This window comes from Symphalangus syndactylus, chromosome 8, assembly GCF_028878055.3.
Source record: "Symphalangus syndactylus isolate Jambi chromosome 8, NHGRI_mSymSyn1-v2.1_pri, whole genome shotgun sequence".
In the NCBI taxonomy this organism is placed as follows: domain Eukaryota; kingdom Metazoa; phylum Chordata; class Mammalia; order Primates; family Hylobatidae; genus Symphalangus; species Symphalangus syndactylus.
The window spans coordinates 134,967,020-134,994,660 of record NC_072430.2 but is presented as its reverse complement, the minus strand read 5'-3'; the positions used below and the strand labels follow the sequence as shown (position 1 = coordinate 134,994,660).

The following is a 27,641-nucleotide window of genomic DNA, read 5'->3' as shown; positions in this document are numbered from 1 at the left end:
CCAGAAAGACAAGGGGAGCATTGAACAACACAGGAAGTCCCTCTGGCCACCTTCTAAAGGTGGGGACCATTCATGAGAAACCCCGAGGATGCCCTCAGTCCTTGTGCAGCACCAGGAGGAAACAGACTGGCCCAGGGCCACCCCTGAGTCCGCATCATCACACAGGGTCCTTCAGTTTGATCCTCTGTTGTATCCGCAGCTGGACATGCACAGATCCCTGTCCCTTGGTACTGACGGGCACCACAGGCTCCTGGTGGCCCATGGAAGCCACCTCATGCCTCCTTCCCAAGGCCACCCAGCCAGCGAGGCCTGCCACAGACACACTGTGAGCATGTGCAGCGAGCAAGGGGCCAGTGACCACCATTCCCCATGTCAGCCTCCAGTGTTCCCATCCAAGCAGCCACCCCATGCTCCTCCAGGCTCCGCCCCCCACTGGGTCTGCGCCCCCTCTCCTGGCGACGCAGGGCACTGCAGCCTCCTAAGGGCTGGTTGGAAATAAAGCTGAAAATCCTCCTCTTCTTGGGATTATAGCTCACCAAACACTTTGAAATGTGTGGTAGAAGTGCCATAGTTCCTTCTAAATAAAGTCAAACCCACATAAGGACTAGATTCTGAGATCATTTTGCCATCCAGCAGCTCACGAGCATCACCAGGGCACCACCTGCCCTCTGTTCAGCCCGTGAGGAGCGGGGGACTCTGCCCTTCGCTCCTCCTGCTCCCTGTCCTCTTCCCTGAGAACTTCATTCCTTCTGGAACTCCAAGGTGGCCCTGCCTTCTGCACCTCCCCCAAGGCTGAAGCCCTCAAGCTTGCCCCGCACCTTGATGCCCTGCAGGACACTCCTGCAGTTCTTGCAGGGCACGCTGATGTGACTCGATGCTGAGCAGTTGAAAACATTCAAAAATAGTGGGCAAATGGCAAAAGCGGGTGGTATGGAGTGAATCAGAAGACATGAGGTTTCATGCAGAGCGTTTCATACAGACAAGTGTGGCAATGTCCCCCACCCCAAACCCAGTCTCCCTGAATGAGGGGAAAGAGCTTCACCTTCCTTTACCCCCAGGGTGTAAGAGTTAAAGAAAGGGGAAAGAAACATGAAAAGTGGCTCAACAGTTAAAGACAGGTTTATTTTGGAGAATGAACCTGAGAGGGGATTCTGGCCAATTTCAGTCAGAAGCATTTTCTTTTACAGACTAAGAGTATTTAAGGGTTTAGGAAGCGGGAAGCCTGGAATGTTTCTATGTGAGGGAAAGTTTATTGTGGGGTTGGAATGTCTCTGGTCGGAGGAGAGGTTATATCGGGGTTGGCATGTTTCTGGCTGGAGGGGGGTGGTTTATCTTAGGGTTGAAATGTTTCTGGTTATGCTGACATGAGCCATTAGGCTGATATTTTGGGGCTGGATTTAGGTGATTTTTTAATTCAGGGGAACTTAAAATGGTGGTGTTTGTCCAAGATGGCAATGACCCTGCTCTGTCAATTCAGTCCCTATAGTTATAAAAGGAAGAGGGGTGGCCTGTTTTTTTCTGGCTACTTCCTGTGGGGGGGCAGGGCGTGTGGAGAGTTCTTTGGTCTTGGATTGACTGTAAGAGTAACACCATCTGTAGATGTTTTTGGGTAATTGTCTGTGAGATGGCCATGATCCTGTCTGTTAAAAGGTTTTGAAAAAGGTGAATTAAGCAGGGTAAGAACATTAGTTCTAGGCATATTACTAAGAGAGGGTCCAGGAATGAGATGATCAATGTTATGATTTTGTTCCTAAACCAAGAATCTATTTGGTTGTTTGGTATTCCCTTAGTTTTTTAGCTCTTTCTTTAAGATTTTCAGGAGCATCTTTTACTAGGCCCGATTGGTTGAGATAGAAGCAATATTTCTTACCCAATGAGAAGCAGTGGCCCTCTTTTTTAGCCACTATAAGATTTAATCCCTTTCTATTTTGGAGGACTACTCCAGCCAAGGAGTCTGGTTGGTCTTAAACTTTTATAAGGCTTTGTGCTATATTTTTAAATAAACCCTGTAGTTCTGTTGAAAGAGCTTTAAAGTATGTTAAGGAGGTGGCCAATCTGCCTGTTTCCATTTCAAACCCAGAGGTTATACCTAAGGCAGCCATTAAAGGAATGACTTGGATGGCCCTCTTTTTTTTTTTTTTTTTTTTTTACATATTGAACAGATGGAATGGGTAAAGATTGATTAGGAGGAACTAGTCCAATGGAGAGAGAAAGATAAACTAGGGTATAGATTCCAGTCCAGTTGTTGGGGAGACAAAGATATGTGTTGGTGCCACACAAAAAGAATAAGACTTTGTTGTAAATACAGGTGGAGATATGGAAAGAAAGTAAGTGAATTAAAGATGGGGTGTTTTTTTTCCTGTGGTTCATTATTCCAGGTAGACAAGGAGGAGGCTAGGGAGACATCCACTATAATAGAGATATAGGAAGAGTTATTTTTTACACATTTAATGGGATTGGATGTTGCACCATTGATACTGAGCCATGGAAAAAGGTGGGCACTAGGAGCAGTACAAGTTAGGCAAGAGACACTGGCTGAGGGAGAGGCTGTAAAATGAGCCGGTTGCAGAAATGCTCCGTTTGCTTCAGGTGATACTTGGAAATTAATCCGGTTAGTTTGACGGTCAGAGGGGTATTTAACAATGATAGTGCGGTTGCATTGGTTAGATGTTAAGGACCTTACAAGGAAATTTCCCTTAGAGGCTAAAAAGCAAAGTGAGGCTTGTTGTAGAAGGGGGGTGTATTTAGTTATGAGCCTTTTCATGGGAGGGCATTGGGGCTTGAGGCATTGTAAGATGTTTTAATAGGTTTGAAATAATTTGTTGTCCTGATTGGCCCTGGAAGTGGGACAGTCACTCACCAGGGTGTCAGCTTTTTTAAAAAGGAAGCTCCTTTTTGGAGTTTATAAATTGCGGTTATGTTTCCTGTTAAAAGGTCATGAAGGGGTGTAGGAAGGGCTGTATAAGCTGAGGAAGACAGTGATAAGCACATTCAGCATTCTGGAGCAAAGGAAGGGTTAGCCTGAAGCAAGAGGCATTGTGTAGGGTTTATAGAGTGTTTTCGTTTGAGAGCAGTGAGGAGTGGTTGTATTGGTAAGGTTGATGTGATTAGGGAATTTATATTGAAAGAAACAAGCAAAAAGAAAAAAAGTTATTTGGGTAGGAGTAAAGTCCTGGAAAGTTCACTGAAGCCATAGGTCTCATAGAACAGTAAGGAGCTGATCAGGATGTATAATGGGAGCTTCATAAGGGTACCACTGAAGGTCTATAACAAGGTTGTTTAGGAAGCAATGAAAGTTTGGGAGAGAAAGAGACATAAGTGGCTTATGTGGATTTTTCCTCCTTTTCCTCTGGGACTTGGGTGAGGCAAAGGGAAGTAGGTCTTGTGGAAACACAAGAGAAGGCTGAAGGGGTTTTAGATTTGGTTGTTTGGGTATGTGGTGAAGGGAAGTCTGTTTTCTTGAGAAAAGTATAATGAAACCAGTTAGGGAGTCCCTGGAGTTTTGCTGCTGTGGGTGTAGTAAGGATGATCTAGTAAGGTCCCTTCCATTTAAGTGTAAGAAGGAAATTGGGGGTAGGACTGGGATTTTTTTTACCATAACCCAGTTTCCTGGCTGGAGGAAGGGATTAGAGGAGTTGGCGATGGGTTGTGGCAGGTATTTGTCAGCGTATTCCTAAATGAAATGGCAGATGGTATGTAAAAGAGGGGAAACAAGAGGGGTTGGTAGAGGTGGGGCTTCACCATGATGGGGAGCAAAAGGGGCAAGTGGTCTTCCATACATGAGTTTAAAGGGGCTGAACATTAAAGGTTTACATGGAGCACCTAAATTTTTAGAAGGGCTAAAGGCAAAAGTGTAACCCAGTCTTTATGTGTTTGGAGTGAGTACCTGGTGAGGCTGTTTTTCAAAATGCCATAGATTTTTTTTAACCTTTCCTGAAGGTTGAGGTCGATAGGGAATGTTTAGCTTTCAGGTAGTTTGTAGGGCTTGTGCGAGTGTTTGAGTAATTTGAGAAATGAATTAAGGACCATTATTAGATTGAAAAGAAAGAGGCACCTTGAACCTGGGGATGATTTCTGTTACTAATTTGGACGGTGACAGTAAAAGCCTGTTTGTTGGTTGTGGGAAAAGCCTTGACCCATCCTGAAGAGGTATTAACCAGAACTAAAAGAAATTGAACTTTTTTTTACTTAGTGCACATGGGTAAAATTAATTTGCCAATCCTGTTCTGGAAGGTGTCCTCTGGCTCGATGGGTTGGGAAAGAAGGGGGTCTAGTGTTGGAGTGGGGTGAAGCTTTTTGGCAAATACAGCATTGATGGGAAATGGCTTTTAACTGTTCCTTTATATCTGGGGTTATGTGCATATGGGAACTTAAGAAATGTTGCAGAGGGGAATGGCTAGTGTGGAAGAAGTTGTGAATGTCCCATAGAGGAGTTGTTTTTTCAGTCAGGCAGGACTAATTTGTTTTGTATGACCTAGTATGGAGGTTTGAATTGTTCCCCTGCTGTGATTAGTTGTTGTGTTTGGTATTCTGGATAAAAGGAGGGGATATGTTATATGAGGAGAAATAAGTATTGGGGAATTGGGTTATTGGTTGAGGCATGTTTTGCCCAATAGTCAGCCTATGGTTCCCTAAAGAAATGTGGCTTTTGTTTGACTGATGGTTTTTGCAATGGATAACTGCAACCTCTTTTGGAAGTAGAGCTGCCTTTAATAGATGATGGATGAGTTTTCCATTAATGATAGAGGTTCCCTTAGCCGTGAGATTGCCCTGCTTACTCTAAATTTGGGCATTGGAATGGATGATGCTATAGGCATATTTAGAATTGGTGTATATATTAACTTGTGTGTGTTTTGCTAGGATTAGCACTCTCATTAGGGCAACTAATTTTGCTTGTTGTGTGGATGTGCCCAAAGTTAGGGGGCAGTCTTTATGACTTTTCTAGGCAGGAGAGAGTGGGTGTTATTATGACTTTTTCAAAGATAGCATATCCTGCTTGGAGGGGAAGGTTTTTTGATGCACTGCCATCTATAAACCAATCTGGGGCTCCCCTTATGTGAGTGGCAGTAAGGTAGTGAAACATAGTGTGAGAACTTTTAATTAGATTAGACCATGAGTGTTAGTTGGGGTTCAAAATTGAACCTATATAAATATCTAATTTATATTGGGGCCAGGCTGTGTTGCAATAAAAACATATTGGCTTTAGGCTCCCCCATAAGGCAAGTTTGGTGAGGTTGTGAAGGAGACAGTGCAGTGGGGAGAACATAGGAGTCAGTGTTCCATACTATGGTGTTTACATGGCTGAAGAATTTGAGATTTAAGTCTGTTTGACATGGAGTGTCTGAGGAGGGGTTCCGTTCTTGACATAATAATAAATAAGCGTGGCTTTGTTGTAGGGCTGATAAATGAATGAATCCTCCTAGTTTGTGTAGGGTGTCCCTTCCTAGTAAAGGAGTGGGACAATGAGGAATGACCAAGAAAGAGTGAGTGAGGGTGACTCCCCAAAATGAGCAGTATAGAGGCAGTGTTTTATATGGGGTTTCTTGTATGCCCCTCTTGTCAACAACAGAAACAGATGAACATTTGAATGGGCCTTGATAGTCAGTTAATACCAATAGGCTCACCCCAGTATCCAAAAGAAAGGAAATAATTTTACCAGATACCAACCAACTACCCTGGACTCCATTGACTTACTAGACATGGGGGCAAAGAATCCTGGGCACCTTTAGTTCTCTGCTGTCAGTGCCAGCAGTGAAGAAATTTCCTCCTGTGATGGTTGGGGGGCTTCATTATGAGCCTCATCTGAATGGGGAAGGTGTTCCCATTGGGGGCAGTCCATTTTCCAGTGTCCCCAAAGACCAAAAGTCAGGAGATGATGGGCTTGAATCCCTGTAATCCATTAGGGTTGAGGGGATATTTTGGGACCACTATATAGTGCTTAGGATCTTTTAGTGAAATTTGGATTGGAGAATGCTGGGTAGCTATCATGGCAGAGTCAGTGTTCCATACTATGGTGTTTACATGGCCGAGGAATTTGAGATTTAAGTCTGTTTGACATGTCTTTGTAGGTGGCACTAATCTCTATCATTCCCCAAGAATGTGATATTGCTTTTAACTTACTTTTTTTCATCATGAAACTTCAGTTTCAGAGGCTTCTGCTTGGCCTTCCCTAAGACAGTCATTGTTATTTCATAGGTTAGGAAACCACAGGTTAAAGAACCGGATCAGCCAATTGCTATGTATTATGATGTATGCATGAATGTATGTCCTGATTATACATTCAGGAAGAGGGGAAATGATTGCCGGGTGGCTTTGTGGATCTAGAGGGCCCATTGTGAGATGGACATTACCTGATCTCCACATACTCTACTCTAAGAGGGGCTATGATAGGGCTTTGAGTCCCCAGGGATTAGCATCAACTCTGACATTGTACTCAACATCCCTTGAAAGATCTGTGTATTTTCCTTTCCCCAGCATGTGAGTTACTTGAATAAATGGCCATAGAGCCCTCCCGTGAAAACTTGAGGGAATCAGTGCTGTGCACATTAACAAGGTTCTTTCTTATGAGAAACTGCCCTCATTTCCATCAGTGGGTTGTGGATTCCATTGAGAACTGGCTGAGGTTTGGAAGCTGGGCAAGTGGTCTAGACTTTACCTTTAGAGAGCTGACCTCAGCATTCTGCTCATCGATTTCCAATCTTTTTTGATTATATGTCTAAAGCAATATCCTTGTCAGCTGCCCATCTGTCTTGCCTGTAGGAACAGCATATCCATGCATGTCTATCTTCATAGATACCTACAGGCCAGGCCTCCCAGCTGTCACTCTAACATTCATGCCCCTGAGGGAAATTACTTTATCTTGCCCTCACAGGTAAATGCTGCCACTTGGCCTCTGTTATTCTGGAATTCTATCATTTTGCTCACTACTGGGTGATCCAGTTCTATAAAACATCCCTAGCATTATTCCAGCCTGCAGGGGACAGCCACCATTGAGCTTCTCAAGGATGTGCTGCCCCCTCAGCAGTGCATTCCTTCTCCCCTTAGTTAGTGTCTGAGACACATTAGTAGTGTCCCCCTTAGGAGGAACTCAGTTGCCTGATGGACATATTCTCCAGTTGTAGAGTGCAGAGTCGTTCTAGCACACCAACTTCTCTATCCTTGGGACCCACTTTTTCAGACTCTGCCACAGTTGTTCTGGTATCTCTGCTTCCACTTGATTTAACGTGTACCATGGCTTATACTAAGTCTCTAGGAGCCACCCAGGAGTATATCAGAATCATCACCTTTGGCCCATGCCAGGCTAGTTAAACTCTGTGGTAGAGAGGCATGCCCTTTTTTCAATAATCCTCACTTATCTGGTTTCATATTTCACCCTTCCTGGACCAGGATCCACTCCCAGACACAATCTCTGTGCTCCTGCTGATGCATGCTGGCCAGTCCTACAGCTCCTTCGGAGGATAAACGCTCTCTTCACTTTGCCACTCTACCCATGACTGTTCACTTGCATTGTCCTGAGCGGTCTCTACACAGTCTTCATTCTAGAAAAATCGGGAGTTGGGTGGGGGTGGTAGCTCATTCTTCCAACAAGGGGCAAGAGGACTTTTCTGTAGGCCCAGTGAGTTCAGCGGGCATCTGGAGTCAAAGTTCTCAGGTACATCTATCTAGATAGCCCCATGCTGAGTTTCAAGGCCTTGACATTGGCATAAGAGACCACCCTGAACTTAGAATTCAGTCTTCTCCGAAGTTTGACTCTTTGTAAAATAAAGGCCTGTAATAGGCCTTCCTTGCTGTCTGCCTTCCAGCTGCAGGTGTATGAAGGTCTCTTCTCTTTAGGTTGGTAATGACTAGATCTAAACCTGTCATTTACTCTTTTCAGGACATTAATGGCACTTAGCAATAGCCACCAAAACCTATACTTCTTATAGTTACTTTTCCTCACTTCTTAAATGCCAGACAATTGTACCAGCTATTTTACCTCTTGACCTGTAGCTCATCCAATTTACTACAGGTGAATATTTGGGCAACTGCTCAGTGATAGCACTTCTGGGACTATCCATATTCCACCCAGCACCACTGGGCTAGACAGTGATCCAACACCAGAATCCTGTCTTCAGAGCTCGCTTCCTGGGGCTATTACCTTAGGTTGCATTCCCTAGAAGCACATTCTGGGATGAAGTCCCTTAAGCAAGAGATTGATGGTGAGGGTTTGCTCAGAAGGGAGTAGGGGAAGCAGCATCGTGTGGCCAAAAGCTCAGCCAGGGTGTGGCCACAGCTGGAGACTAGCTCCAGCCTGATACCTGGGAGCACAGAGTAGCCACACACCACACCCTTGGGCCTGCTTTGAGGCAAGGGGGCCAGCCTCAGGCCACAGGGTGTCACTTCCAGGTGAAGCTGCTTCCACTTGACCCAGGGTAATACTCTGGGGACTACTGGCATTAATTAGCAGCCACCACTCAGCAGCTGGGGATGAAAAGACCTGGCCAGAAGAGGAAATGGTGCCAGGATGCCAACAGCTTTGCAAGGGAGCAAAAAATGGCTTCCCTCTACCCTGCTAAGTTCTTTGGTTGAGCTACGAATGAATTAAATTGACAAAAGCAGATTAACAGGAGGAAAAAAATTTTAATAATATATGTTTGCATAGGAGTCCCACGAAATATGAGACTCCAAGAAGAGTCAGATGATGGACACTCATACACCATCGTGAGCTATCGAAAGAATGGGGGCTTAGGGCTTCTGCATGGAGGTGGCCACGGAAGTGGGAGAGTGAAGGCAAGAAGTGTGTCCTGAATAAAGCTTGGCTGGTTTTCAGACAAAAGGTCTTCCGGGTAATAAATGTTGTCTGGAGCAGCCCTCAGGAGAAGAGGTAAGAGCCTGTATGGGACGTTGTCACTGCCAATATCCTTCCCTGTGATCCCACTTACTCTTCCCTGGCTGATGAGATACTTGGGGTTGTGATTCATGATGATTGAATTTCCTTTTGAGGATTTGTCTTTGGGCAGATGAGGGAGGCTCCGAGAAAAGCCCCTCCCTGCATGTGCTGTGCCCAAGTGACCTCATTTTGAAGTCAGTGGCAAACCAGCAGCATATTTTAGGGTGCCATTTGCTGAATGCTTTCAGCATCCACTAATCCAGTCAATTGTTCCCATTTGTTTCCTGAATAGCAAACACTTCCTTGAAATTCTTCTCAAACTCAGTCTCCAGTCTAAGTCCCATTTGGCCAAAATCCTTGTACTGAAAAAATAATAAAGACAAAAACAATGCTCCTCATCATTAGCGTCATTAGACACCTTTCAACTGAGAATGATCAGGACTCTTGTCTTTAAAAAAAAAAGTACTGTAAGTCGACAATTTATAATGGTATATATTTTGGAGTACAAAGTAATGTTGTTATTTATGACTACTATGTGGAATAATTAAATTGAACTAATTAACATATTCATCACCTCAAATAGTTGTCATTTTTTTGTGGTGAGAACATTTGAAATTTACTTTCTTAACAATGTTGAAGTGTGAAATACACTATTGTTAAGTAGGACTCTTATCTTAAACACCCTAAGTTACATTAACCAGGTTAAACTTGAAAACTCATGCAGCTAAGAGTAACTTCTGTTTCTTACCAGCATGATCCTTTCTTACTAACAGGGCAGAAAAGTGAAATCATTTCCACAGTTGGGATTATTACTTCTTTGGCTTTGGTTGCTTATTTCAGTGGGTTAGAAAAGCAATCTAGGTTCTTTCAACAATTCAGATAGTGGAAGGGTATAAGGTAAGATCACTGATCTGTTCCTTTCTCTGTCACTTCTACTCCTTGCTGGCAGTCCTTGTTGGGATATGGTCTATTCACATGCAAAGGAATCTGGAGTTTGGGATTTCTGGGATTGGGCGCAGATAAGCAGCACAATACCACTTTAAGATGAAATTCTCTTCTCTTTATATGCTGCAGCAGGCAGGACTCAACTGCTCTCTCTGAGCTCCTGTCTCCTCTGGGGCAGGTGGGGGAGGAGCTCTTAGGGACCTGGGATTCTGGTTGCAGGGACACCTTTTGATTCACTGTTTCTTTGCTAAGAAGAGCTTAAGTTCTGCACTGAAAACAATCAATCACTTCCAGAACCCTTGCTCGTGCAAGCTTATTACAGGATGAGGGAAACTAAATTTTTCTAGACACCAGAAAATGAAGGGAAGGATGGCAAGCAATGAAATGGAAGCGGGAAGAGCCACCTACCTTGTAAGAGGCCCTGTGGTTCTGGAAGATGAGGCGCATGTCTTGTATAAACCCCTCCACTTGGGGGTAACCGTGCTCATTCAGCCTTTTCTTGATTTTATCCAACCACATGGGCTCCTTCAGGCCTTGACACGCCTCTCTAATCTGGTGACAACAATACCAATGGAAAAGCTACCAGCATAGTTCAACGTCTACCTTCTGTGGATTCCCATAAAATCCAGCAGAAATACAACAAGGTGAAGGCAACTAACGACAGTGTGTGCTCTCGCCCCGTGGGATTAAGATCACAAATCTCACGAGGGCCCATTTCAGGGTCAGGTAATGTCATGGCAGCCTGTAATCATGGGTTGCTGTTGTTACTTACATAATAGTAGTATGGAATCTTGGCAAAAAAGGAGCTCTCAGAACAGCAATAGACTTTCAAGAGGAGGAACTCACATTTCTGCAAAAGAAAGAGGCCGTAAGGGAAAAGCAGCTTGGAGAGAATGAGCCCACACGCATGAGACAGAGCACACGACTCACACCCTTCTTCCACAAGTTTCTCTAACATGTGTGGCTCTTGGAAACAGACATGTCACGGCTGAGTTATTTTTTGTGCAAACAAATCGTGGTGTTCTATCAGTGCCATTGAAATGTGGCGCGGAAGAGCAGGCTCCTTTTGGTACATTCCCCTGCCCCTGCGCTTATTCATGATTCTCACGTGTGAGGGGAAAGGAGAAGGCTTGGGGTTTGCATCTGCTTTACCATGTGTTCCTCAGGACACATCTGCCTCTCCAGGACCTCAGATTCCTGACAACACTGTTGGCTTCCTGAAGACTCCTTCATCCTGCAGAAGATGCAACTCCACGGGGTCCTGAGAGATTGGACATGGGTGAGCAGAGGGCAGGGACCTTGGAAATGGCCACCGTTCCTGTGGCTACCACTGTCTTCCTTCAGGAATGGCCAATAGCCTCAGTCATGGGAGGGAGGGGAACACCTCCCAGAGTATGCAAGATTCGCACATGAGGTCTCCAGACATTGGCCTTTCCCTCACATCAGTGGTAGCAGCGGGAGGGAAGCCTCACGAAGGTGGTGTCACTATGAGTGTGGACTATCCTTTCCCTGTCTGAGCTGCTGGAAGCACAAGGAGCCCTGCCTGCTAGGTCTGAGTGTCAGAAACTGGGCTTTCAGCTCCGGGGACTTCGGGCCTCCATCAGCCTGAGACCGTGCTTCCTGTCTTGTATGAGTAAGTACAAAATATAAACAACTGGTGTTGCTGGTCTCCAACCCACCCAGCTGCAAAACTTGAAGGAAACGACAATGCCAGTATGTAGGCAAAGGTCCCCAACACTGGCCTCAGCATATCAGAGGAGGTGTCCCTGAGAGCACAGAGAGCATTAACCTCCTGCTGCCAGCGTCTCCCACTGCTCTCTGGATCACACTGCTGGGTCCCAGAACCCGATGAACCTGCTCCTTCCCCATCTAGACACAAGCAGGCACTCTGCTGGAGAGTGCGCATGGCAGGTGGAAGGTCCCTTAAAGGACAAAAAGAGAGTTGCCTGCATGTCACTTACCTCTCAGCTTCCACGGGCGGGATGTGACAGTCCTCGTGGAAGACTCTTGAACAAGTGTCACAACAGAACAGCTCCCCTCCGTCCCGGCACACCTCACACTCATCCAAGTTTCTCATCTAGAAGATAAAACAGTGTCCACGTCACTGGGAACCACAAGATTCAGGAAGGCCACCCCTCTGGGCATCTAGAACACACTGCCTTTGTGTGAACCTGCATGGACAGGCATATGCTTCTGCCTGAGATATGAAGGAAAAGCATGGCATGGAGATTTCAGAACAAATCCTTGTCTGCAGTGAAGTTCAGGAGGAAGGGGTATGGGTCAGAATTGAAAAGTTTTCCTTATGAAACCAGAGATTGTAATGCAGAAAGACTAGCAACAAAGCAAGATGATGATTTTTATAGGAATCTGAATAATTTCCTTATTCTGCAGATAAAACCAGGTTTTGAAATAAAGTGTTAAATCCATTTGCCTATACCACAAATCAACTGGTGAAAAGGAGACCTAGATAATTACATATGATGGAATAAGCTCCCGAGATATCATCACATCCCATATTCTTGGCCATAAGTTCCCCATGAGTTGAAGAGTGGGCCTAGTGAGGGGTTCCTAGACTGTAGGTTTTGTGCCTGGAGGGCTCTACGCCGACCTCTGAGGGGGAAGGACCGTGGGTGGAGATGACCAGGTGGGCCCCAGGGAGCACAGAGCTCTTCGGCTCTGGGAGCCTGGCATACATCCCCCGTGACTTAGCTAACTTGGATTGTAAGGTGGGAAGGTGCCATCTCTAATGGCCAAGGACAGTGGTAACAGCACCATACAGTGTTGAAGACAGAGGCCCTCCCCTCATTTCCTGGGCCCATAAAAGAGCTGGTGCTTTGTTCTATAAAAGGAATGGGAAATCAACTAATTCTCCATTTCTCACAAGTCTCAATATGTGAGACCTTTAGCCAGACTTAATTTCATTTGGGGAAGTTAAAATATGATAGTATTTGCATTCACGTGTTGTGGAGCAAATCCCAGTCATTAAAAACCAACAGAATTTATAGAGCAAATATAGAGACCAATACATATATGCTGTATTGTAGACAATGCATGTGTATTCACGACAAAGAACCAGTCTGTGACTGAGCCCTTTGCCGTTCAAGGGAAAAGTGCTGTAAGGACTAAAATTAGAGTTCAATATTATGCGCAGCCTGGACATCTGGTAACACTGGGACGGCCTAGAATGGTCTATCTACAAGTCCTCCGCCGGCTCTGCTCCTGCAGATAAGGTTTCCTACCAACACTTCTGATCAAGAGGACCGCCTGCACCTTCTGCTTATTTTTGAATAGCTGATTTCATTTCCCTGCCAGCCATGGAATTATTCAAACAAGCCAATCACACTCTCCCTCTGGAAGCAGGGGACAGCCCACCCTCCACAGCCACTGACTGTTTCCTCTGTTCCTGATCGCAGCCCCCATGTGGCCCTGTGTGGTGTGGGATGCCTGCCCACCCCCACTGGGCTACTGAGTAAATGTGACTAATAAACTGCTGTCAATCTCATCTGTCCAGTTTCAGATGTTGTGTGTTCCACCATCTTCAAAACCCTAGGGTGGGAATGAAGTACCAAATGTTTAAGTACGTCAAATCCTTAATCTTTTAAAAAAATTATTATTTCAATAGTTTTGGGGGAACAGGTGGTTTTTGGTTACAGGGATAATTTTTTTAGTGGTGGCTTTTGAGATTTTGGTGCACTCATCACAAGAGCAGTGTAGGCTGTACCCAATGTGTAGTCTTTTATCCCTCACCCTTCTCCACCCTTCCCTCTCAGTCCCCAAGGCCTATTGTATCATTCTTATGCCTTTGCATCCTCATAGCTTAGCTCCCACATATCAGTGAGAACATATGTTGTTTGGTTTTCCATTCGTGAGTTACTTCACTTAGAATAATGGTCTCCAACTCCATCCAGGTTTGCTGTGAATGTCATTATTTCATTCCTTTTTATACCTGAGTAGTATTCCATGGTTTGTGTGTGTGTGTGTGTGTGTGTGTGTGTATAAACATGCATGTCCAAGTGTCTTTTGCATATAATGACTTTTTCTTCCACTAGGTAGATACCCAGTAGTGTTACGGAATCCTTGGGGTATTGCTTTTTCTTGCCAGAAACCTCTGTAGCCAGTGGTGCCTTTGCCTGAATTTTGCTCGGGCCCACTGGGCTCCTTCCACCCACTTGGCCTGGCAGGCTGCACTTAGCTCAGGCTACTGGCCTGGATCACACACCTACCAAGGGCTTGCCATGGGGCAGGTCAGGCATAGAGCGGGGAGGGGTGTGTGAGCAAGCGTGCGGTCCAGCCAACTGCACACAGTCAGACATGCCTGCTATTGCATAAGGGCAGGCAACGCCAGGTGCTGGCATGAGCACTGGCTCTCTGCGAGGCTGTGTCTGGACCAGGCACACTGCAAGCAGCTTCCATGGCTGGCACCAGGGAATGTGGTGGCACCTGGAAGCTTGAAGATGCCAGGAACTGCAGAGCCTCCAAAAGGGAGTCACAGCCCTAGCTCAGGGAGCTTCCAGGTCTGGGCTCCCCAAAGAGCTGCAGCTCTTCTCTCCTTCTCTTCACCCACAATGTGGTGAGCAAGGGGCATGTTTCAGCCCTGTTTGTGTTACAGCTCTTTTAGCCTCACCATTCAGCAGATCCCAAGTTCTTTTGTCCTGCGACCAGGAAGAATGAGGGATGCAGACAAGTGGAGGGTGAGCAAGATGAAGAGGAGCTTTACTGAGCAGTAGAACAGCTCAGAGAACCACTGTGGGTAGCTCCTTTCTGCAGCCAGGGTGTCCTGATGAATGTTCAGCCCTCAGCAGAGAGGAGGAGGTCCTGGGGTGGGTGGCTTCTCTCTGCTGGCAGGTAGTCCCTGGAGTGCAAAGCTCCTCTCTGCTGCTGGTTGTCCAGGATGTTCTCTCCAAGTCTGACTGAGTCCAGAGCTTTTATGCAGCTGCACCTGGGCTCAGCCCCAACCCCACTCCAAGATTGCAGCGGATGCTAGGAGCAGGGAGAGGCCAGGCAGCAGAAGCAGACATCCTCTAGCCTGCCATGGCAGGGGGAGGGTGGCCTCCTGGGCCCCCAAGAGGGGAGGAAGTGTATGCTGATTAGTCCATGGGTGACCATGAGCAGGCCTTTGAAAGGCATTACAAGTTCCCACTCTGATCCATAGGATTGGCAGCCCAGTTCCCAGCCTTCAGGCCCTCCCTTGCCTGAAGGTGGTGCCACACCAGGGACCTGCCCCTTCCCACCCAGGAGCCTGTTTGCCTTCCCCCGCCACCCATGGTGCCTAGTCCCCTTGCCCCAAGGGGCACCTGCGGGCCCGCTGGTCTCAGCCCATTCTTGGCCTCTCTCCTATGCTCATCAGCACCCAAAGTCAAGAGGGGTGCAGGCGGCAAGGGCCTGGTGTGTCAGCTCTGCCCCAAGCATGTGCACACCCGACTGGGCTGCAACCACACCTGGGCTCAGCCCCAACCCTGCTCCAAGATTGCAGTGGGTGCTGGGAGCAGGGAGAGGCCAGGCAGCAGAAGCAGACACCCTCTAGCCTGCCATGGCAGGGGGAGGGTGGCCTCCTGGGCCCCCAAGAGCACCAGGAGGCCCAGGCCTACAGCTGCGACCTGGGCACCTGCAGTTGTGCCTGGCGAGCTCCTGCCCTGCCAATTCGGGAGAGGCAGGGTTCCTGCTTGTCCCTGGCTTTGCAGAGTGTGGTGGCCTCAGCCATGCCCCCTCTCTGTGTCTCCTGCAGCAGTTGTGGATGAGGCGCAGGTGGCACAGTGCCCCAGCCAACCTCACACAAAGGAACCTGACACTCAGGGGCCAGTTCGGTGAGTCCCGGCTGCACCTTTGGCCAGGTGCTTGCAGGTTCCCAGGACGCAGTGGGGAAAGAGGTCCAGGCTGTGATAGAGGCTCTGGGCCTGGGAGCAGGTTCTGCCAGCTGTGTGAGGGTGAGGGTGACACAGTCAGCTGCCTCAGGGACACAGGGCACCGGGGACCCACTGCCGCCACTGCTGCTCCTGCAGCCATTCCTGCTTCCCTGTCTGCCTCCTTGCAGCCTGGGTTGGGGGCTCCAGCCCTTGCCAGGCCCAGGCCAGTGTCTGGGGCAGGGGTGATGTTGCCTCAAGTCCCTCCTGTGGCACAAAGGCTCAGGGACTGCTTGGGGCACGCCCTCTCCTGGCTTGTGACCCTGTCAGGGGGAAACCTCCAGGAGCCGATTGCCTCCCCAGTTTCGGCTGCTGAAAGCACCAGGCACAGCAGTCACTTTAACTCGGGGCAGATCCTAGGGATACAGCCTCTGGCGGCCCTTCTTTTAGCCCCCTGCAAGGGGCAGGAACCTGGCGCTGTGGGCAGGGTGGGTGCAGGGGCCGCATTGCTGGCTGGGTCCTGGAAGTGGGCGCCACTCCCACTTCCCACCCCAGCCCCTGAAGCGCAGCCACTGCTCTGCGTTCGGGCCCGACCCCCACGCTACGTGTGTAAGTGCCGAACGACCACTGGCCCAGCTCCATCTTGGGGCCTCTCTCTGTTCACCCCTCTCTGCCTGACCACGCCCTATGGGCAGCCGGGCCTAGCCCCATTGCAGCGGCTCCCAGAGGCAGGCTCCCAGGGCGACTGGCTCTGGGGATCGCCTGCCTCTGTGTCTGCCCCGAGGACTCACAGCCAGCGCCTGCACCTCACTGCAGCCAGCTTCATGGCAGCAGGCACTTCAGACTGCCTGCTGCTGCCGTCAGTAGTGGGATTGCTGGATGAAATGGTAGATCTACTTATATTTCTTTAAGGAACCTCTGTACTGTTTTCCACAGTGGCTGTACTAGTTTACATTCCCACCAGAAGTGTAAGTGTTCCATTTTCACCACATCCATGCCAACACCTATTATTTTTTGATTTTTAAATTATGGCCATTCTTGCAGGAGTAACGTGGTATCGCATTGCGGTTTTGATTTGCATTTCCCTGATAATTAGTGATGCTGAGCATTTTTTCATGTTCGTTGCTCATTTGTATATCTTCTTTTGAGAATTGTCTGTTCACGTCCTTAGCCCACTTTTTGATGGGATTATTTGATTTTTTTCTTGCTGATTGCTTTGGGTTCCTTGTAGATTCTGGATATTAGTCCTCCGTCGGATGCGTAGTTTGCAAATATTTTCTCCCACTCTGTGGCTTGTCTGTTTATTCTGTTGATTATTTCTTTTGCTGTACAGAAGCTTTTTAGTTTAATTAAGTCCCATCTATTTATCTTTATTTTTCTTGCATTTGCTTTTATGTTTTTGGTCCTGAACTCTTTGCTTAAGCCAATGTCTAGAAGAGTTTTTCCAATGGTATTTTCTAGAATTTGTATGGTTTCTAGATTTAAGTCTTTGATCCATCTTTAGTTGATTTTTGTATAAGGTGAGAGATGAGGATTCAATTTCATTCTTCTAAATGTGGCTTGCCAATTATGTCAGCACTATTGGTTGAATGGGGTGTCCTTTCCCCTCTTTATGCTTTTGTTTGCTTTGTCAAAGGTTAGCTGGCTATAAATATTTGGCTTTATTTCTGGGTCTTTTCTTCTGTTCCATTGGTCTGTGTGTACTGGTATATTCTCATACCCAGACTATGCTGTTTTATTGACTATAGCCTTGTAGTATAGTTTGAAGTTAGGTAATGTGATGCCTCCAGGTTTGTTCTTTGTGCTTAGTCTTGCTTTGGCTACACGAGCTCTTTTTTGTTTCTATATGAATTTTAGAATTGTTTTTTCTAGTTCTGTGAAAAATTATCATGGTATTTTGATGGGAATTGCATTGACTTTCTAGATTGCTATTGGCAGTATGATCATTTTCACAATATTGATTCTACCCATCCACGAGCATAGGACATGTTTCCATTTGTTGGTGTCATCTGTGATTTCTTTCAGCAGTGTTTTGTAGTTTTCCTTGTAGAGGTCTTTTATCCCCGTGGTTAGGTATATTCCTAAGTATTTTATTTTTTTGCAGCTAGTGTAAAAGGGGTTCAGTTCTTGATTCGATTCTCAGCTTGGTCGTTGTTAGTGTGTAACAGTGCTACTTATTTGTGTACATTGATTTTGTATCCTGAAGCTTTACTGAATTCATTTATCATATCTAGGAGGTTTTTGGATGAGTCCTTAGAGTTTTCTAGGTATACAATCATATTGGCGACCAGCAACAGTTTGACTTCCTCTTCACTGATGTGGATGCCCTTTATTTCCTTCTCTTGTCTGATTGCTCTGGCTAGGACTTCCAGTATCAAGTAGAATAGAAGTGGTGAAAGTGGGCATCCTTGTTTTGTTCCAGGTCTCAGAGGGAATGCTTTCAACTTTTCCCATTTCAGTATTATACTGACTATGGGTTTGTCATAGATGGCTTTTATTACCTTAAGGTATGTCCCCTCTATGCCAATTTTGTGGAGGGTTTTAATCATAAAAGGGTGCTGGATTTTGTCAAATGCTTTTGCTGTCTTTATTGAGATGATCATACAATTTTTGTTTTTAATTCTGATTATGTGGTGTATCACATTTATTGACATGAGTATGTTAAACCATCCCTGCATCCCTGGTATGAAGCCCACTTGATAATGGTGGATTATCTTTTCTGATAGGCTGCTGGATTCCAGTTAGCTCATATTATGTTGATGATTTTTGCATCTATGTTCATCAGGAATATTGTTCTGTAGTTTCTTTTTGTTATATCCTTTCCTGGTTTTGGTATTAGGGTGATATTGGCTTCATAGAATGATTTAGGGAGGATGCCCTCTTTCTCTGTCTTTTGGAATGGTTTCAGTAGGATTGGTACTAATTCTTCTTTGATGTCTGATAGAATTCAGCTGTGAATCCATCTGGTCCTGGGCTTTCTAGTATTGGCAATTTTTTAACTACCATTCAATCTCACTGCTTGTTACTGATCTCTTCAGAGTTTCTATTTCTGCCTGCTTTAATCTAGGAGGGTTGTATATTTCCAGGAATTTATCCACCTCCGCTAGGTTTTCTAGTTTGTGTGCATAAAGGTGTTCATAGTAGCCTTAAGTGATCTTCTGTATTTCTGTGGTATTTGTTATAGTATCTCCCATTTTGTTTCTAATTGGGCTTATTTCGATCTTCTCTAGTCTTTTCTTGGTTAATCTTGCTAATAGTGTATCAATTTTGTTTATCTTTCCAAATAACCAGCTTTTTGCTTCATATATTTTTTGTATTTTTTTTGTTTCAATTTCATTTAGTTCTTCTCTGATCTTTGTTATTTCTTTTCTTCTGCTGGGTTTGGGTTCGGTTTGTTCTTCTTCTCTAGTTCCTTCAGGTGTGAACTTAGATTGTCTATTTGTGCTCTTTCAGACTTTTTGATGTAGGCATTTAACACTATGAACTTTCCTCTTAGCATTGCTTTTCCTGTATCCCAGAGGTTTTGATAGGTTGTGTCACTATTATCGTTCAGTTCAAAGGATTTTTTCATTTCCATCTTGATTTCATTGTGGACCCAATTATCATTCAGGAGAAGATTATTTAATTTCCATGTACATGCACGGTTTTGAGGGTTCCTTTTGGAGCTGATTTCCAATTTTATTCCACTGTGGTCTGAGAGAGTACTTGCTATAATTTCAATTTTCTTAAATTTGTTGAGACTTGTTATGTGGCCTATGATATGGTCTATCTTGGAGAATGTTCCAGGTACTGATGAAAAGAATGTATATTCTGCAGTTGTTGGGTAGAATGTTCTGTAATATCTGTTAAGTCCATTTATTCTAGTGTACAGTTTAAGTCCATTGTTTCTTGGTTGACTTTCTGTCTTGATGACCTGTCTAGTGCTGTCAGCAGAGTACTGAAGTCCCCCAGTATCATTCTTTTGCCATCTATCTCATTTCTTAGTTCTAGTAGTAATTGTTTTTGTTTTTGTTTTTGAGATGGAGTCTCGCTCTGTCACCCAGGCTGGAGTGCAGTGGCGTAATCTTGGCTCAGTGCAAGCTCTGCCTCCTGGGTTCACGTCATTCTCCTGCCTCAGCTTCCTGAGTAGCTGGGAGTACAGGTGCCTGCCACCACACCCAGCTAATTTTTTTTTTGTATTTTTAGTAGAGATGGGGTTTCACTGTGTTAGCCAGGATGGTCTTGATCTCCTGATCTTGTGATCCGCCCACCTCAGCCTCCCAAAGTGAGTAATTGTTTTATAAATTTGGGAACTCCACTGTTAGGTGCATATATATTTAGGATTGTGCTAGTTTCCTGTTGGGCTAGTCCTTTTATCATTATATAATGTCACTCTTTGTCTTTTTAAACTGTTGTTGCTTTAAAGTCTGTTTTGTATGGTGTAAGAATACCTACTCCTGCTCGCTTTTGGTGTCCATTTGCATGGCATCTCTTTTTCTACCCCTTTACCTTAAGTTTATGTGAGTCCTTATGTGTTAGGTGAGTCTCTTGAAGACAGCAGGTGCCTGGTAAATTCCTATCCATTCTGCCATTCTGTATCTTTTAAAGTGAAGAATTTAGGTCATTACATTCAACATTAGTATTGAGATGTGAGGTACTATTCTATTCATCCTGCTAGCTGTTGCCTGAATACCTTATTTTTTTCATTGTGTTATTTTTTAATAGACCCTGTGATATTTATGCTTTAGGGCATTCTATTTTGGTATATTTGGTATTGTTTTAAGATTTAGAACTCCTTTTAGCAGTTCTTGTAGCACTGGCTTGGTAGTGGTGAATTCTCTCAGCATTTGTTTGTCTGAAAAAGACTTTATCTTTCCTTCGATTATGAAGCTTAGTTTCTTGGATACAAAATTCTTGGCTGATAATTATTTTGTTTAAGGAGGCTAAAGATAGGATCCCAATCCCTTCTAGCTTGTAGAGTTTCTGCTGAGAAATCTGCTGTTAATCTGATAAGTTTTCCTTTGTGATTTAGCTGATGTTTTTGCTTCATAGATTCTTTCCTTCAACTTGACTTTAGATAACCTGATGACTCCTTGCCTGAGTGATTACCTTTTTGTGATGAATTTTCCAGATGTTCTTTGAGCTTCTTGTATTTGGATGTCTAAATCTCTAGAAAGGCCAGCAACATTTTCTTTGATTATTCTCTCGAATATGTTTTCCAAACTTTTAGATTTCTTGCTGAGGAACACCAATTATTCTTAGGTTTGGTCATTTATCATAATCCTAAACTTCGTGGAGGCTTTGTTCATTTTTTAAAAAGTTCTTTTTCTTTGTTGGATTGGGTTAATTTGAGAGCCTTGTCTTCGAGTTCTGTAGTTCATTCTTCTACTTGTTCTAGTCTATTGTTGAAACTTTCCAGTGTATTTTGTATTTCTCTAAGTGTGTCTTTCACTTCCAGAAGTTGTTATTGATTTTTATTTATGATATCTATTTCCCTGGAGACTTTTTCATCCATATCCTGTATTATTATTTTAATTCCTTTAAGTTGGTTTACACCTTTATCTGGTGCCTCCTTGAATAGCTTAATAATTGACCTTCTGAATTCTTTTTCTGGCAATTCAGAGATTTCTTCTTGGTTTGGATCCATTGCTGGTGAGCTAACGTGATCTTTTGGGGGTGTTATAGAACCTTGTTTTGTCATTATCAGAATTATTTTTCTGGTTCCTTCCATTTGGGTAGACTATGTTAGAGGAAAGACCTGAAACTAAAGGGCTGCTGTTCAGATTCTCTTCTCCCACAGGGTGATGCCTTGATGTGGTGCTCTCCCCCTTCCCCTAGGGATGGGGCTTCCTGAGAGCCAAACTGCTGTGATTATTATTGCTCTTCTGGGTCTAGCCACACAGAAGAGCTACTGGGTTCTGGGCTGGTACTGGGGAGTATCTGCAAAGGGTCCTGTGATGTGATCTGTCTTCAGTTCTCCCAATCATGAGTACCAGCACCTGCTCCAGTGGAGGTAGCAGGGGAGTGAAGTGGATTCTGTGAGAGACCTTGGTTGTAGTTTTGTTTAGTACACTGGTTTTCTCAAATGCTGGTTAAGCTAGCAGTGAAGTTGTTACATGGACAGACTTGGGACCTCTGGTTAGCCAGGATGTTACAGGCAGTATACTTAGCTGTTGTTTTCTCCTTCCTGGAGCAAGGTGGTTCTGTTATGAGTGTCTGTAATGACTTGAGTTGGCTGGCCTTCAGCCAGGAGGTGGCACTTTCAAGAGACCATCAGCTGCAAGTAATATGAGGGGGATACAAGCTTGACCTAAGTTCACTGGATAAGTATTCAGTTTTCTCAGGTGATGGGTAAGGTCATAGAGCTCCCATGAATCCATGTCTTTTGTCTTCAGCTACAGGGGCAGGTAGAGAAAGACTATCAGCTAGGGGCAGGGTTAGGTGTGTCTGAGCTCAGATTCTCAGACAGGGCTTGCTGTGGCCACTCTGAGGGATGAGGGGCTGGCTCACAGGCCAATGGAGTTATGTTCCAGAGGGGATTATGGCTGCCTCTGCTGCTTCATACAGTTCACCACGTAAGTGAGGGAAGCCGGCAGTGACAGGCTTCACCCAGCACCCAGGCAGCCAGCAAGGCCAGTCTCACTCCCGCTGTGGTGCCCAACAGCCAACAGAGCCAAATTTATATCCAGGCCTCCTTTGCCTGGAGCTAAGATCTTGCCCTAGCAACAAGCATCCCTACTGAGAAAACAAGCAAGGCTTTCAGGTCTCACCCCTCCCTGCCTGCCATGGCTTCTGTGCTTATATCTGTACTTCAGGTTCATACCCCCAGATTCTGACCAGGAAAATTTGTGCTTGGTCAAAATTATTACAAAGTTCAGCTGGAAGCCTCCTTCTCCCCATGGCTCTCCCCGAATTGTACTGGCTGCCCTCCCCAAGGACTCCTGTGAGATAAAGTCAGAAATGGCTTCCCTGGGGACTGAAATGCCTATACGGATCCTTGGGGAAGGCATCTCTTCCTGCTGCTTATTCTGCTTTTATATTTCACCCGGCTCTCTAAATTCATTTCAGCTCTAGGTTAGGTGAAATCCTTCTCCTGTGATCTGGATTTCCAGGTTCCCCAGTGAGGATATGTGTTCAGAGGTGGACTTTTTCCCTCTCACACTTTGAGAACTCAGTTTTTTGGCAGTCTCACAGAGTTTGCAGCAGCAAGCCACTTCTTTTAAAGGGTGTGTGAATTCCTTCAGTGTTGCTGGTATATTCCTGCAGTGGTTCTTGGAGCAAAAGTTCACAATGTGAGTCTCAACACGCTGTTCTGTCCATCTGAGTAGGAGGAGCAAGTTAGTCCTGCCTCCTATCTGCCATTTTGTTCTCCAAACCCATATCTTTTCAAGAAGACATTTGATTTCTCTGGTTCTTTGGTTGTTGGCCTGGCTGTACATAAGACTCATCTCAGGAGAGTATATAAAATGCTAATGTCCTGAACCCAACACCAGAGATTCTGAATCACTGGGTCAGGGTTGAGGCACAGGCACTGGTATGCTTTAGGTGACAGAATGGGCAATTCTATATATCAGAATTGGTACATCTGGGGATCTTAAACAAATCCTAATGTTCAAGTCATACATATTCCAGAATGATTAAATTAGAATTTCCCCAGAAGTGGGATCCAGGAAACAATATATTTTTAAAGCTCTTCAAGTGATTCCAGGCTGCAGGACAATATGAGATTCAACCTGAGCAAAGTCTGGTTATGGAGGCATGGGGATATTATAAGTCAATGTTGTTACTGGCCTTGGAAAAATTATTAACAGGGGTGATCATACCTTTGCTGGAACTGTTTCCCTCTTCTCCCCACACATATCTGGCTGTGGGCTGTGAAACCTAAACCTCCATGCCTAGTCCATCCAAAATCAGCCACACAAACACTGACTTCCAGGGCTGTTTTAATTGTTGAAAAGTCCCTCAGTTGGCCAGACATCAAAATCAGTGTGGAAAAGACCTAAATCTTGTTGGAGGACTGCTTTGGAGGTAAGGTGTGTATAAAACTATTTGAGTATCCCTCCTCTGTTAAGTATCATGTGTCAGTGCTATTGCATGATATTCTATGTGAGTGCTGTCCCCCAGAGTTGTGCAAGAAGGTGACCCTGCCTAAAACGGACATCTCACTGCAATGAAAAGAATCAAATCATGATTTCATTTAGAGAAGGGACTCATCCATGATTTCGGCAGAACCCAAAGCAGGTAGTCATATAGCATGCAGAGAATGGATGGGACCCATGGCATCAGAAAGTTTGCATAGTACTGAGCACCAGATAAGCAGTTGAGTTAAAATGCCTCAGGATTTGCTAGGTCGTGATGGTTTCAGTCCTAACCAGCTCAGCACCCTAATGGTTCCCCTGAGACCATCCAAATGAGCTCTGTAAAGGACCCCTTGCCCTGTATGTACTTCTTTACAGAGCTAATGACAGGATCAACACCTTGAACATAATAGCTTGGCCTGGTCTCTTCCTTCTGGCTGATGCTTATGACCATCTTCAACTCTACCTGCACCTTGGAGTGCATTTTTGGGACTCTCCCTTTCATCCACACCACTTACTTGAAAATGCTGTTATCCTCTCACATTTTCTCCTTCCCCCTAATCATCAGGCCAGCCCTACCCATTACCACTTCAGGCTCTGTCTCAAGAGACCTCAGTGGTCTAGAGCTCAGCCTCCCATACTCACTTTCCAGGGGAAATAAGGAAATTGGAAGGTTTCTACTAAAACAGATGGAAAGGGTGCTTTCATAATGAGACATCCAAGGCCCAGGCACATCTACCTGGCCTGGGTGATGCATCTGGCATTCTTTGGTCATCACACACAGCAACATACTCCAACTGAGACTGAACATGCTTCAGGCAACAGCAGTCACGACACAGAACATATGCCTGGAGAAAGGAGTGGAATATTCTGGGGTTCATAGTTCAGGATTTGTACTTACACAAGGGTCAACTGAGCTATTGTTTTGAGACTTCAGTATTCTCTGTTGAAAAAAACAGAAAGATTGATTTACAATATTGAATGTGATGTTTTCATCTATCATTTATTTAAATTTAAATAGTATTCTTTGAAGGGATTCAGGAACCAGTTGTTCAAAAATAATTGGGAAGAGAAGAAGGCCAGTAGGCTGGGGTGGCTCCAGTGGTTTAAGTTTCTAAGTAAGCAAACTGAAACCTGATGTAAACAGTAAAATGAAACTAGAGACTTTACCAACTAGAATCTGCCATCTAACCTCTAATTATCATCTTTCTATGATAACCCATTAAATATAGTTTCTCTGTCTTACTCCTGTGTTGGCCTCACTGTCTGGGCTGCTACAGCAGAGTTCTCTGAACCTCTCCTTGTTCTGAGTGCTGCCCAATTCATGAATTGCTCTTTGCTCAAATAAATGCTATAGATTTTATTTTGTCTAAAGTTTTATTTTTTTAAACAGTCTTCCCTTTACCTCATATCTGATTTTCTGGACCTATACATCTACTGAGAGAATAAAAAGTGTGCAAGTACTACCGTTAAGCCCAGTGCAAGTCCCATTCCCTGCAGGAAGTCTGGACCTAGTTTGCACAGGCCAAGTCAGAGAAGCTCTACTTGTCCTCTTACTCCAAGGGGCCCTCAGACATATTTCCTAAACTTGGCCTTTGTGTCATCCCACCCAGAGGAGCCGCAATAATAATCAGGCTGAGGACTTATCCCCCACAGCCTCCAGGGACCACAGGGCCCAGAGTCCCAGAGGCCATGCAAGTGTTCCAGAGAAGAAGAACACTGCTTTCTGCAGCTCCCCTAGGGACACAGCCCTGGTGATAAAATGCCTCCAAGGTCCTCTGTGCTGAAGCTCTTTTTCCTGAAAGTCTCCCCCTCTCCCTTCTATCCAAATCACAAGAAGATGCCAAGTTGACTGACTTTTAAGAAGTAACCCACTACATTTATTTAGATTGCTTTTGGATATCCATGGCATGACTTGGCATCCTTCCCTTCTGGGATACAGGCAGCCTCAGCTTTTGTCTATAGCCCAGGGCACAGAGGCCATAAACAAGTGTGATTCAAAGGACAAGCACCTGAGAGGTGACCTTGTCACTGAATGCCTCTCTAACTGGTCTAGAATCTCCCACCCCACCCCATTTGTAATTCATCCATGTTGACAATAAATTTAAAACTTTTTTTATTTTTTGAGACAGTCTCACTCAGTCACCTAGGCTGGAGTGCTATGATGAAATCACAGCTCAGTACAGCTTTGACCTTTCAGGCTCCAGTGATCTTCCCACCTCAATCTCCTGAGTAGGTGGGACTACAGGTGTACACCATAATGTCTAGGTATTTTTTTTTTTTTGTAGAGATGGTATCTCACTATGTTGCTCAGGTTGGTCTCAAATTCCTGGGCTCAAATGATCCTCCCATCTCAGCCTCTCAAAATGCTGGCATTATAGGCTCAAGTGACCATGTTCGGCCTGAAATAATTGTTGAGGTCAATCTTCTGTAATGGCCATTGGCATTTAGTATGTGCTTGATAATTGTATGTTGAGTGGGTGAATAACTGAATATTGATTCACTTAGAAATCACTGGAGGCTCTCAAGCAAACATTAGCATACAACAATTATTCTGGGTGAGTATATCAGATTGTTTTACAATATCTCAGCTGCCACCAAAAGGTCTATGTGGCCCTTGTCATGAGCAGAGACGCTATCATGTGGCACTCATAGTGACACTGAAACTTCCTAAAGCCAAATGGCTCTGCAAGTAAGAGAAGCTCTGAGAGGCACAGAGGACCCATGGAGTTCATAATGGATCCTGGATCTGCCACTTGGGGGACCTCTGTTCTCTCCATGAGGAGATATAACATATACAGGCAACTGCAGCTTGTTGCTGCTAAGTGTTGCACCCCTGAATAGAGGGAGAATCAGTTGTTTGGAAATTGCCAGCTCATTTGGGTCATCCAGGCTGAGTTACTCGTGGCACCTAGGGAAAGGTAGAGTTGCTGGTCTTTAGTGTACTCACTGAATAGGTGACATAATAGTTTCCCTTCGGGAAACCCAGTGGATGAAATGTCTCAGTGGCTGAGAATTCAAATCAGCCAGTATATCAGATAATGTAAAGGCCTGGATCTCAGGTTCCCAGTGGAATATGAAGCTTGGTGGCTAGCTATGTGTGAGCTGTTTTAGAAGTCTGTGAATGTCTTGAATGTGTATTTCTACCTGAAGTGCATAAGGATGACATTTTTCTCTTCCCCCTCCTCAGGTTCTCATTCATACCCAGTCTTGGAAAAACCATCACCTTGTTCTGAATCTACACTGCACTTAACCTATTTGTTTGTTGTGTTCTTCAAGAGAGGGAAAAACCACTTTCGCAGATAGAAAGCGGGTCTGCACAGTCCCTCTGGTAGAGCCAAAGTGGTGGCATCAACATAAAAGATTTTCCTGGTCAGCTCCTCCTATAAAATACATTTGCCTCTGGAGATCTTCCTCCTCTGTGGTACCGTTGTGGTAACAGGAAATAATTTCACTTTGAGAAGACATTCTGTGTGTCTGGGTGTACATTTTTTGGGAAGGTGAAAGAGAATGTGAAGGATCAGAAAAGAAATATTCTTTTTGTTGCCTATTTCATTAAATGATATATGGTTTCATGTATGTCTCAAATGGATGTGAGTAAACATCTGCTCCATCCTATTTCACTACAGTTAGAAAATAGTAACTTCAATGAAAAAAATCTGAAGTTTGAGTTGAAGATGATCCTCTCACCTTATTATGAAATATTTTTATGTATCCCATGACCATGCTTGACTTTTCAACTTTGACACCCTTAAAACAACTGCATCTATTGCTAAAACACTTCCAAGAGGTATATTGTGATGGCTCCTTATCATCTTCATATGAAATGGTTGAATCCAAAGAGGACTTAGCTTTATATATTTGGTGTTCAAATTAGCGACTCTGAAGGAATACACGCAAAAAGTATTTTAAGGTAGGTAGTGAAGAAGG

At 44.9% G+C, this 27,641-nt stretch overlaps 1 protein-coding gene across 5 annotated transcripts in view; it reads right to left on the bottom strand.

The window, feature by feature from the left end:
- Window positions 1-8,599: 8,599 nt before the first annotated feature.
- LOC129488544 (nuclear body protein SP140) overlaps window positions 8,600-27,641 on the bottom strand; it is a 71,359-nt gene continuing 52,317 nt past the window's right edge. For all 5 annotated transcript variants that reach the window (XM_055290908.2, XM_055290905.2, XM_063645230.1 and 2 more), the window contains 6 exons: window positions 24,613-24,654; window positions 11,776-11,891; window positions 10,967-11,075; window positions 10,587-10,664; window positions 10,223-10,366; window positions 8,600-9,231 (listed from right to left, as the gene is read on the bottom strand). In XM_055290908.2, coding sequence (XP_055146883.1) covers window positions 9,133-9,231; window positions 10,223-10,366; window positions 10,587-10,664; window positions 10,967-11,075; window positions 11,776-11,891; window positions 24,613-24,654 — 588 coding nt within the window. In that variant the 3' untranslated portion in view covers window positions 8,600-9,132. The remainder of the gene's footprint in view (window positions 9,232-10,222; window positions 10,367-10,586; window positions 10,665-10,966; window positions 11,076-11,775; window positions 11,892-24,612; window positions 24,655-27,641) is intronic.